The 13,618-nt window shown below is 38.7% G+C and overlaps 1 protein-coding gene across 1 annotated transcript in view; it reads left to right on the forward strand.

Annotated features, from left to right (window-relative positions):
* Positions 1-11,080, forward strand: part of LOC118831168 (receptor-type guanylate cyclase gcy-1-like) — a 139,876-nt gene extending 128,796 nt beyond the window's left edge. Inside the window, 2 exon segments of the mRNA XM_036738341.1 lie at positions 8,535-8,683; positions 10,919-11,080. Coding sequence (XP_036594236.1) covers positions 8,535-8,683; positions 10,919-11,080 — 311 coding nt within the window.
* The last annotated feature ends 2,538 nt before the right edge of the window (positions 11,081-13,618 follow it).

Raw genomic sequence — 13,618 nt, forward strand, 5'->3', positions numbered from 1 at the left:
CTTGATTTCTTTGGGTTAAAGGCTTACTGGTGATATTGCTAAATCAAAGGAGAAATTATACAACTTTGCAACTCATTGGATGTGTGGTGTGCATCAGAGTAAAGTGACCCTCTGTATTTCCCACTGAAATCTAAGTGCCATTTAATGTTGTCTGCTTATTTGGACAAGGTTGCTGGTATTAGATCCTACCTCATTCCTCAGCCTCTTTCCCTGGCTTTTGATTCAGTCTAGTGGTTGTCCATAGCAGGTTTCAGGCTTTAGCTTGCCCCTTTTCTTTGCATAATCCTTAGTTGGTTAGTTCCACTCCTCTACTACATCCCTGAAAGGCCTCATTGGAATATTTTATATTACACATCCTTTATAATCACCTGAGCACTGATGCCCAGGTGCTATGTTGGCCCTGTATCTTGCTGTGGTTCCCATTGTTCTGAGGAATGCACAGCCAGACTCTGCCTCTCTGAATAGGACATTTTTGCACAGCCACAATCTGAGGACTTTGAGGTCACTGTTCTAACTTATAATACTTTGAGTTTTTCCTTCTCATCCTCTTTTTCTCTCTTCTCACAGCGTATTTTTCTAGTCCCATGATTAAATGGGTAATGTGGAATCAAAATTACCCTGGCAGAATCTCTTAATCTTCTCATCTTAATGTGCAACACCTGTAAGAATTTTCATTTTAATTTCAAACCCTGATCATTTTGCATTCGTTAGGGAACAGAGAATAATGATGCATCAAAGCTTCAAAGATAGTATCCAAGGATGTATTTTCTTTGGCTTTATTCAAACTTGGCTGTTATTTTTACATTTTTCCAATGTTTGGATTTTTTTCACTAGGACCAGTGGTTGCTGGAGTTGTTGGAACCAAAATGCCCTGATACTGTTTATTTGGAGACATTGTGAATACAGCTTCCAGAATGGAGTCAACAAGCAAAGGTATGAGTGACCCATTTCCAGGGTTTATATACTGAGTTCTAGGGGTGTATGAGTATTCAGGGAGGACCATCCTCTGGTGTGAGGGCCTATGGAGCCTTTTTCTAGGCTGCTTATTCATCTTGGGTTTCCACCTGGCATTCACTTCTCACCTGTGGTTCCAAGAAGTTGTAACAGGTACAGTAGCCACATACTGGTAAACTGTACGGGCAAACGAGCTAAACCAGATTGAGGGTAACCTACAGGCCGCAAACCTGTTGTTGAGTTAGCAGTAAGTCCATTTCAATGTAATAGCAAGGAAATTAAAACACAATATTGCAGCAAGGAGTCAAGCCATCCTATAGCCTTCCCCTCTGCTATGGCCTTCCCATAAACACTCACTCCCAAATCCTAACTGTCTGCTTGCCTGCATCCTCTCCTCCCAAAGTTCTGAGAGCTTACAATTCTGAAAGCCCTTGCAGTTCTCAGAGCCCTTGCAGTTGTCTCTCTCTCTCCATCTCTGCATTTCTCCATCTCTCTTTCTTAGCCCTTCTAGTTCTCTCTCTCTCTCTCTGTTCTCCATCTCTGTGTCTCTGCACTCCTCTCTCTCAGCCCTTCCAGTTGTCTCTCTCTCTGAGCTTAATGGCTACCCCGAGGGTATATATACCCTTCTTAGGGCCCTAGGACTTCACACCTAATCAGCAAAAGGGTGTGGGCCTCAGGCTTCATACCTAGTTAATAAAAAAGTGTGGGCCTGCCTACAAACAAGCCTCCCCTAATCAAGCTTTCCTTAACTAGCTCCACCTGAGGCCTATTAAATGACATCTTTAATCACATTAACATGACTTTCAGCCCCAAGATCGTTCACATTTATTATATAGGCAACTTGTGTCTGAATAGGTATTAACATTTCTTAAGTACAACAAAATCCCCACAAAATAAACACATCATGAGCTTCACATTTACAAAATACATAATATAACATCACATTACCAGAGCCACATGGCTCACTCTTCAGTGCCTAGAGCTTTTGTATCCATTATATAAGTCAATGTCAATTTTGGTATAACTGGTGTCAATAATACCATAAAAGTATAACAAGGATAACACAAAATAGGTATACAAAACAATGTTATCACTGCCCCCTCAAACAAATGGGGCTCAAAATTTGGGGGTAAGGGGCGAAGGTCTCATCCTATATAGCTTCTTCCTCCTGAAATTGGATGTAGAGCTGTACCTGCCCCAAGAGCTCAAGAGTTCTATTCGAGAGGTCACTTCTTTAGTAAGTTGGCATCCAGAACTCAATTGACACCCGGTCCAAGGATGACATGTCACAGTTGTGGACAGAGGGTGATGTCCAGCTTAAGTAGTCAGTCATCTGCATCTGAATCTTCCAGAATCTACCTACCAACTGAATTATCATTTTGGGTTTCCTTCTTCCTTCACAGTATGGGGCACGCTTCTGTCTAAGAATCTAACAATATTTTCTTTGTGAGGAGCATCATGCAACATAGTAACATTTCATGCCACAGCTTCTAACATTGTTTCATTCTCTCCCGACTATCTTCCCCTGTCACTATGGCAACAAGAGGGGCAGTTAAACCTGACCTTGGTTGAACTGAAATACACTTTTGACATCCTTGGTTTCCTCTTTCTCCCAGCCACATTAACAGCACAATCCTCATTCAAGTCAGTAGATTCCTGAACAACAACCTGTCCTTCTGCTGCCTGAGAGTTCCCATCTTGCTGTGGCATAGAAATATTCCCATTTCTCTCTCTTAACAGTAGGTTCATTCTTTCATGTATTAGACAGTAAGCCGATAATATCTAGCCTCACCTAGACAGTGCTGTTGGCATTTCTCCCCTGGCTTAATTTTAATCTCTCACAAACAACTTTCCAAATCTCTAGGGTCTCCCCTCTGTAGCTTCTGTTACCCACTTTCACAGAGTCCAGCACCTTTAGCCTATTCCCTTGCTAAGGAGGAATAAGATAAATTCTCCTATCCTGGGATATTCATCTCTTTCTCTAAAATCTTTCTACCTCTAAATAGAGATTTTATATCCTGAGATTCCATCCTCACAGTCAAATATATCAGTGAGGCAAGATTCATGATATTGAAAGTGAACATGAATATGTCTGTATCATTCAGAATCACAAAATATGAGAGACTCTCTATGTAGAAGGCAAAAGAAGTAAAATATTTATTCAGACACCAGAGGATCAAGTCCCCAAACCAATAATTCCAATTTGGCATAGCATCAATTTTATCCCAAAACCAGTAAGTCCACTTCAATGTGGGCTTAAATGTCCACTGCAAAGCAAGGAAATTAAAACATAATATTGCAGCAAGGAGTAAAGCCATCCTGTAGCCTTCCCCTCTGCTAGGGCCTTCCCATAAACACTCACTCCCAAATTCCTGTCTGCTTGCCTGCGTCCTCTCCTCCCGAAGTTCTGAGAGCTTACAGCTCTGAAAGCCCTTGCAGTTCTTTCTTTCTCCATCTTTGCATCTCTTCATCTCTCTCTTAGCCCTTCTAGTTTGTTTTCTCTCTCTCTCTCTGTCTCTCTCTCTCTCTGTCTCTCTCTCTCTCTGTCTCTTCCAGTTCTTCATCTCTGTGTCTCTGCAGTCCTCTCTCTCTCTTTCAGCCCTTCCAGTTCTCTCTCTCTCTCTCTCTCTCTCTCTCTCTCTCTCTTTCTCTCTTTCTCTCTCTCTCTCTCTCTTCTTTCTCTCTCTCAGTTCAATGGCTACCCTCAGGGTATTTATACACTTCCTAGGGCCCTACGGCTTCAGACCTAGTTAGCAAAAGGGTGTGGGCTGGCCTGCAAACAAGCCTCCCCTAATCAAACTTCCCTTAACTAGTTCCACCTGAGGCCTATTAAATGGTGGTGGTTGTGGTGGGGGGATATCTTTTATTTCATTAACACCACAGCTCTGTGACCCAGGATGTATCACAGCTGTGATCTGGGCCAGAGCTCAAAGCAGGTCACATAGGCCTATTAATGGATGGGGAAGATCTTCTTATTTCATTAACATTACAAGTGTATACCATTGATTTAAGGCATTGACTTTGAGCTGTAACTCTTTTATACAGTTTGAAGGCTTTGAAAAGATGGCAGCCTATTATATTTATTATATGTTAATAATAAACATGTCATTATCTACTTCTTGAGAAGCCACCTAATTATTTATAAGAGCTAGATGGAACCTTAGAGATCATTCGATTCATCTCCCTCATTCTACAGAGGACGTCTGATGACTTTGAGTAACTTCTTCTAGATCAATCAATTAAAATTGTGTGTCATGCACTTTGCTGGTTGCTGGGGATACAAATAGGAAGACTGAAATCATCTCCACTCTCAAGTAGCTTACATTCTGCTGGTGGAGACAACATGATATGTAGCACATTCTCTGGAACTACTACCCCAACACTCCCTTCACACTGGCAGGATGGGTCCCCAAAGTGAGAATCCTGTTATGCTCTCCGAATGTCTAGGGTTAACCCTAAGGGACTGGAGAGTGTTTTTCCAATGCTATATAGCTCACAAAACTTGCACTGGTATTCTTTACCCAATGTCTATTTGTTAATGTCAATTAGTCAGTCAGACTTAATTAGCTTTTACTTAGGGATACTTACTAAGATGGCATAGTAAGAATCATCGATACAAAACTTACCTTGTGCCCCTCCCCATCCATGTCTGTGATGTACTCTCTCATGAGTATATACAGAATCTGGGGGAGAGTGGGCTCAGGCTTGGAACACATGACAAAGAGTAACTCACAACTCCTAAAATTGATTTTGCTGAAGTCTACAAGATACTCCTTTTAGGTAAGTTGTAACTTTTTTTCTGGGTCCTTTCTAGAGTCCTTGAAGCTACCTTTCCTCTACTTGTCTAGTTTGTCATTGGATCCAGATGCTAGGATTCCACATTTTCTTATCTTCCTAGATAAGAGTTTTCCTCTAGTCAAGGGAAGAGGAGGGAAAGTAGACAGGGGCTCTACTAATCCCCCTAGCAATCAATTTGCTCTAGGGGATTTCAAATCATCTGGATTCCTAAGTAGTCTGCTCATTTATACAAAGGCCACAGGACATGGCTGAGTTTCTTTAGCCGTTATCAACAAGCCTCCCATATAGCTTCACTTCATTCCATCCCAAGGCTTTCAAGGACACTTAGTGTAATGCCCTTGATTAATTGGTTGATTGATTCAATAGAGGTATTCTCACCTGATTAAGATAGTTACTTTAAGTGGTGTGGGGTGATTCAAAGATTTTGTTCACATCTTGGTCATGTCTCTGATTGATCCAGTTAAGACATCTGCATGACCCCCACCCCTATATACATTTAAAAGACTATAACAGAATATATATATATATATATATATACACACACATATATATACATACATATACACACACATATGCATGTAATATCACATAGCAATATATTATAAAGTAATATATTATATACAACAGAGTATTTATATATCAGGTAGTAATATAACACACTACATTATATGATTACATAATATATTAATATGTAAATGATAAACATTTTTAAATATATAGGAATATACATATATGTGAATACTGAATGCCATACTGAGTATATACATACATACACACAATATATTTTGTGGTTGCAAAAATATAAAATATGGTCATAGATTATGTTTAATATAAAACATATCCATAGGTTTATATTTGATATAAAATATTTTCATGTTTATCTTTAATATAAACTAAATTTGTAGATTGATATTTAATATAAATATGCATATATTCTATATTTAATATAAAATTTATCTATTCATCACAAAAATAAGTGTGTATAATATTATATAGTCATATAAATCATAATATAAACATATTTAAATGTTTACATAAATATATATTTATATTTAAAATAAAATGAAATTATATATTTATATAAAATATATTTTCACACACATATATGTACAAAACTTATTTTGTTCACATATTTATACATATATACACATACATACATACAGACAGACGGACAGACACACATACACATACACATATAGATATACTATTTTTGTATTCAGTCAGTGAAAATACATAGAGACTAGAGATGGACTTTGAGGAATAGTAAGAATGGTAGTTTGGCTGGTCTATGGACCATATAGAGAAGAGTAATTTATTTAAGAACTCTGTCCCCAGTTTTCTGTGCCAATTGTCATGGAAGTTCAAGTTCAGTTGTTTCCCATCTCAGGAAAGTACATTTCCTGGCCTGTACATACCACTTCTCCTTACCTATTTGCTACTTTTTCTTGTCTGCCTCTGCAAAACTGAGTTTTTGAAGCACAAAGTGCTTCAAGTACACACTATTATAACCTAAAGATATAGTGTAAGTTGTACTTAAAGTGCTGTTATTCCACATTATGGGAAATAAATCCCCTTTTTTTTCCCACTTAGGGAAAAAAAGCCTGCATAGAGTCTCCTCATTTATTCAAAGACATATTATCTGGTTTTTGCCTGTAGAAATGAGAATCTCTTTGTTTTCATTTCTTTGTCTCCTCTGCCTAACTTTAGCCACTATCCTAGTCTTAAATGTTTTTCTTAAAAATTTGCAACAGGAACGTCTTAAAAGATTTGTATTTAGAGAGTAAGAAGGCATGGAAATGAAATTCAGAAAACTTATCTCCGTTGCTTGTAGTAGAACTAGTAAAGGATTAATAGGGTTTAGTTGAGAGAATGGCTAAACACATTGTGGTGTTAATGGGTAATTTCACCTCTCCATTCTTTCTTTGTCCCCAATATCCATAGGCAATCAAGAGCAGACCACTCAGGCGAATGTATCTGGTGCCAAAAGGGCAGGTTTTCTTGAAGGGCCAAGAAAATGAGACATAGTCCATTGTTTCCCCTAGTAATTTGGAAGTTTCAAGCCACTTGGAAGGTTCCATTTAGCAGTGGAATTAATGAGAACAAAGATGTAAAACTTGACCAAACTTCAACAATGCCTTCCTCATATCTTTTTTAAAGTCTTCCTACTAAATCTTTGTGTTAATTGTTGCACTGGCACATAAAAGACATGTCTTCCTTCCAGGATTTATTTATCATCTAGCATTTTCTCTTTCTGTTTCCAAAGGGATCATGTACATTCAGTGTGTGTGTGTGTGTGCGTGTATGGCCCTGGATGTAGTGGGAGATCTTGGCCTTTTTAAGCTATTGTTTTTAATAGGTCTCCATTTGACCAGTGTGACTGAGGCAATGCCCATTCAGTAACTAAGGCTAGGTCAGAAATGAGGCAGAGAATGGTCTCTTTTACCTAGATGTCATGGTCCACTCTGAGAATGAACAAACAACATATACATGCATATGTATGTGCACATATATATCTGTACATACATATCTATATATAATACGTAATACATATATATTACGTATTTTTGACTGTGCTCATAACTATTTCCATTATAAAATTTACAAAAATAATGGTACAAATGTAAAATAAAGTTTTAAAAATATTTTATTTTAATAGCACCTTTTTGTTCTCACGAGATATTAAAATGATATTTTTTTTTTGGTGAGAGCAATGTGAATATGCTTCATTATTTTCGAAAAGCATGGTTTAACATTTTGTGGTACAGTGGTTCAAAGGTCTGGTTTGAAGTTTAGTTTATTTATTATTTGATTTGAATGGTTGTCACAGTTGAAAAAGATAGCTCAGAAAGGTATGTAATCCAAATGACAGAAATTCATCACTGACTGTGGTTACTAAATTGTGGTACTCATTTTTCAGTCTCATCTGCCAGTTATGCAAAAGCTTTGTTGAAGTTTGGTTATTTTTCCATCTTCCCTGATGCCAATTGACTCCTATTGCAAACTAATTGGAAAATATTACATTTCTATATTTTTTAATAAATGGGTTCAAAACCCACTGAAACACATCATTTGGAAGATTTTTAAATGGGTTAGAAAATTATGTTTTAAATTTTTTTAAAATATGAAGACATAAAAGTTTTTATAATTGATACACAAGGTTTTCATCAATCCACAGGGCAGAGAATATTTAAGAGGAGAAGGTAGCCCAGAGTGTCAGATGCTGAATAGAGTGCAAGAAGAATAAGGACTAAAAATATCATCAGATTTGACAATTAAAGCTCATTAGTAATTGTGAAGAAAGCAGCTTCAGTTGATTGAAGAGCCAGGAAGTAGATGACCTCAAAGATGATGGAAATGGAGTTCAGAAGGGTGGGTTTGGGAGAAGAAAAGATAATGTAGTAAGATTTGCAATTCAGATTGCAACCCATCCATGCCTGTTCATTCTGAGCATTATTTCCCACCCTAAAAAGAAAGAAGGAAAGGAATGAAGAAAGAAAAGTGAGGAACTTCATTGGCCTCTGTCCAGTAGCATGGTGCTACCACTTGCCACCACCGGGTGTGGGGCCAGGCCACCAGAGAGTGAAAAGGATGCCACGGAAAGTGAAAAGAATACACGGGCCAGGCAGAAGAGTATAGGACAGCTCCATTTATTAAACTGAGGGACAGGGTTTATATACTTTTTTAGGCAAGCAGATCAACAAGTTCACATGTGAAAATATTTGCATTGCGTGACTTCTTTGTGCTTTGTTTCCCTTTTGCTGTAAATAACATTGTGTTAATAGCCCACAGGTGGTGTTTAGCACGTGGTGACGTGGGAGCTTGGGAGAGAGCATGCGTGTACCAAGAAGGCTTGGAGACCCTTCATTCTGAGCAGCACATGTGTGCCGAGGTGGGGTTTGGAGAGCCCATGTGCTCAGTTATCAGCCCAAGGGCAAGAACAGGCTTCTAGGAAAACCTGGCCTGTATCTATATCCCAGAATGGACTTTCTCAGAGCTGGCCCTCTATAGCATGGAATCTGCAGGAGCCAAGAGGCTGGGGGTAAAATGGGGATCCAGGTGTGAGGAATAATAGATACTGGGGAGGGGAGCAATGAATTTTGCCTTTGTGTGTCAGTCTATAACTGCCTGGAGGGGCCATTGCTTGGTGGAAGTTAGCTAGGGGCAGAGGTGAGTGTTGAGCAGTGAACCTACGTGCCATTGTGTTGGAGACAGTCCATCAACAAGCAGTTATTAACATTTACAATGTGCCAGGCTGTGCTAAGCAGCTGGGGATACAATTTTTAAAAACCATAAAAATAGTTCTTTTTCTCATGGAGTTTACATTCTAGGGAATCTTGTATACATGAACAAGAAATAACTTTGGATCCCATGGAATTAGAGATTTAGAGCTGTAAGCAATCTTAAAGGTCATCTAGTACAGCCCTATTTCATCAATTTATTAAGGAGTTAACCAAGACCCACAGAGGTTAAGTAACTTGTCCAGTGTCATTCAGCTCATCAATATCACAGGAAATATTTAAATCAATTTCTATTTACTCTATTTCGTCTACCCAGCAGTATTCTCCATAACATGCTAAAAAAAAGTACAAAATGTATATAGATGTTCAGTTCTTAGTAGATACTGTCCAAATACTTCTCAGGGGTGTTTCTGTGAAAGGAATGAAAGAAGGAAGGAAGGAATGAAAGAAGGAAGGAAGGAAGGAAGGAAGGAAGGAAGGAAGGAAGGAAGGAAGGAAGGATTTACTAAATGTATAATGTATGCCAGGCATTGTGCTAAGTGCTTTTTAAATATTTGATTTGAGCCTCACATCAATCCTGGAAGGTAGGTGCTATTATTATCCTCATTTTATAGTTGAGGAAACTGAATCAGAGATTAAGTAACTTGCCCAGGGTCATACAGCTAAGAACTATCCGAGACTGCATTTAAACTCAAGTCCTCCTGACTTCAGACCCATCACTCTATCCACTGTGTCATTTATTTATAGAACCTGACAATAATAGGGATTTTTTTCCCTAAGGCAATACTATGGTATATGGAAGAGACCTCAGAGGCCATCAAGTTCAATATACTCATTTTATACATGAGGATACTGAGACACAGAGGAATTAAGTGACTTGCTCAAGGTTACACTGGAAGTGCCAATGGTGGGATTTGAACTCTGACAACAAAGCCAGTGCTTTCTCCCCTTGACTATGTTGTACCCTCATATTTTTCAGAGATGTGGAAGATAAGCAGTCAATTCCTCTGACACTTCTAAAATTCATTTTTGTCCTTTCATCTGTGTGAAAATTCCTCTTTCACTCCATTGAGATGTGTAGCAATGAACTTTATGTATGTAAACTAGTCAGCATATACAAGGAAACCACAGAGCAAGGAGTCTTCACCTTTTTGTGTTATGGACAATTTTGGCAGTCTGATCAAGCCTAAGGACCCCTGCTCCGTTAAATAAAAGACAGAGGATTACAAAGGAAAGCAACTATATTGGAATACCATTATCAAAAGGTTAAAAAAAAAACCCAACCAAGGTCACTGACTTTGGAATAAGAACTTCTGCATAGACCCTCCCTTCTGCTGCAGTTTGCATTAAAGTGATGTCTAAAGATTCAGTTGATCTAGATTGTGACCTTAAGAATTGACTTGTACATTGTGAGAGTTACTGATCCTTGGTTGCTGGAATAGCAAAATTTCCCCATTTATGATCTCTGCCTGCTTAGTGACTGTCCTTAGGGACAGATATAAGTGCTATAAAGCTCCTCATTCATGCTTCTTTTAGCTCACATGGAAGGACCCTTATGTCAGTGGGGGTAAAGTTCATTCACTCTCTTCCCTATTATGTCCTACCTATGTGATTGGCTGACAATCAGGGCCTCTATGTCTGTATGCTGGCAACCTTACCTCATTAGACAGTAACTTTGGCTTCTTGCCCACTAAAAACATCCTTGCCCAGAGAGCAGGAAGTGCACTCCATTGGGACCCTGAAAGCCAATTAAAGACAAATCTTGATGGGAGTGCCCATTCCCTTGGGTCTTCAGAGTTCCCTAGAACATGCTTAAAGATGTGTGGTGTCATGTCCCATAACTTTATGAGTCCATCATTTTCTGTGCTCAACTTTCTGACAGAGTAGCTACTACTTCCCTAATTAAAAATCTCTTGTTGTTTTCCTAGGGGAAAGGAACACTGCTCACCTATTGGTTAAAAGGAAAGAAGTCTACTGCAACTCTAGAGGGAAACTCCAACACCATTGCCAACATTCAAGACCCAGAAACGAACACTCTTAACATTATTCTGGGAGCCTTAACTGTTGAGTCCCTCTCCAGCCCAGCTTAAAGTCATCTCTTTGTTGCAGTTCCAGTTTCTGACTCTTTCAGAGTTAGATCAACTTGTCACACATCCTTCATGAGATCCAGAGGGGCCTGCAGTTGCTATTGTAATGGCAGTTTTGGAAACAAAGAAAGGATGGATTCCTTTTCCTTCACATTGTCAGAATCCTTGGAAGGTTATTAATCATAGCTCAGCCTGTCTTTCTTTTTCCCTTTCTTATTTTCCCCATTTCTGGCAGTAATACCAGTACAATTCTCTGACAGTGACAGACGGCTCAGCAAAAAGAAGATGAGGTCTTCTATGTCTCTGGAGATAAAGCTTCCCAATTTTGAGCAGACCTGTAAAGCTACCCCTTTGATTTCACTGAGTATCTCCCTGCAGGGCAGGCCCTAGGCTAAAGTGTAAAGTACCCAAAGTTTATTTTTATGGCATTCCATCTCCCCTTTTTCCAACCTCTAGGTATTTAATGACTGATTAGTACTCCCTGGCTGCTCAGTATCTCTCCTGAGATACCACATTTAAGTATATGTTACAGATCCTTTCTTCCTTCCTCCAGCTTCGCTATCAAAACTTATCCATCCTACGTCCCATTCTGCATGATCCCTTAGGTAACTTGCTAATTACAGAAATGCAGAGGTTAGGATTGGAAAGGACTTTAAAAACCATCCAATCCATCTACTTCATGTTATCAATGTGTAACGTAGGCAGCCCAGCAAGGTCAAATGATTTGCCCAAAGTCACAAAGTTAATTAATGAAAGAGATAGAATTAGAACCCAGGTGACCTGACTCTGAGGCCAGTCCATTTTCTGACTCTAACTAGATACACTAATTTTTGCCAAGTTGTCAATGCTAGACAACAACTTAATGTGTTACTCATCCTACCCTAGCATATTTGCACCTTAACAGGAGCCCTCAATGTTTCTACCTGAAAGTAACACTGAAGTGACTAATGGCTGAAATTTCAGGCAGAATGGCAGGCCAGAGGAGATGTTTGTTTGTTTTTTATTTGTGTATTTCTCTTTTCCTCTTAAGACTTCATATATAATTTATTTATCTTCAGTTCTCAACATTCACTTCCACAAGATTCCAAATTTTCTCCCCATCTCTCCCTTCCCCCCACCCCAGGACAGCATGCACCCTGACAACTCCTTCCCCCAATTTGCCCTCCCTTCTATCAACCTCACCTTCTTCCGTCACCCTCTCCTCTATTTTCTTGTAGGGCAAGATAGATTTCTATACACCATTTCCTGTATATCATATTTCCCAGTTGCACACAAAAACAATTTTTAATGTTAATTTTTTTTAAAGCTTTGAGTTCCACATTCTTTCCCTTCCTCCCTCCCCACCCACCCTCATTGAGAAAACAAGCTATTCGATATAGGTCATACATGTGTAGCCATGCAAATCACTTCCATAACAGTCTGTTGTGAAAGACTTCCACATTCCCCTCTATCCTGTCCTTCTTTCTATTTATTCCATTCTCTCCCTTGAGCTGCCCCCCCCAAAAGTGTTTGCTTCTGATTACCCCTTCTCCCAATCTGCCATCCCTTCTATTATTCCCCCTTTCTTATCCCCTTCCCCCCTGCTTTCCTGCAAGGTAAGACAGATTTCCATACTCAATTAAGTATGTTATTCCCTCTTAAGCCAAATTCAATGAGAGTAAGGCTCACTTATTCCCTCTCACCTCCTACCTCTTTCCCTCCATTGTAAAAGCTCTTTCTTGCCTCTTTTATGTGAGATGAATTACTACATTCTACTTTCTCTTTCTTCCAGGACATTCTTCTCAACACTTACTTTTATTTTTTAGGTATCATTCCTTCATATTCAGCTCACCTTGTACCCTCTGTATATATGTACATACATACATACATAACACACATATACATATCTACACATATACATACACATAGACATATACACAGACATATACATATGTACGTATATACAGACATAAGTACATACACATATACATATCTATACATATATACACATACTATATATGTACACATACACATACACACATACATATACACACACACACACACATATATATATATATATATATATATATATGTGTGTGTGTGTGTGTGTGTGTATTCCCCGCAACTAACCTAATACTGAGAAAGGTCTAATGAGTTACAAATATCATCTTTCCATATAGGAATGTTAACAGTTCAACTTTAATAAGTCCCTTATGGCTTCTCTTTCCTGTTTCCCTTTTCATGCTTCTCTTGATTCTTGTATTTCTATTTTTCAGCAAGAATACTTGGAAGTCCTCTATTTCATCGAAATTCCATTTTTCTCCCTGAAGTATTATACTCGGTTTTGCTGGGTAGGTGATTCTTGGTTTTAATCCTACCTCCTTTGACCCCTGGAATATCATGTTCCAAGCCCTTCAATCCCTTAGTGTACAAATAGCTAAATCTTATGTTATCCTGATTGTGTTTTCACAGTACTTGAATTGTTTCTTTCTAGCTGCTTGCAATATTTTCTCCTTGACCTGGGAACTCTGGAATTTGGCTACAATATTCCTAGGAGTTTTC

Source organism: Trichosurus vulpecula, chromosome 9 (genome assembly GCF_011100635.1).
Source record: "Trichosurus vulpecula isolate mTriVul1 chromosome 9, mTriVul1.pri, whole genome shotgun sequence".
Taxonomy (NCBI): Eukaryota; Metazoa; Chordata; class Mammalia; order Diprotodontia; family Phalangeridae; genus Trichosurus; species Trichosurus vulpecula.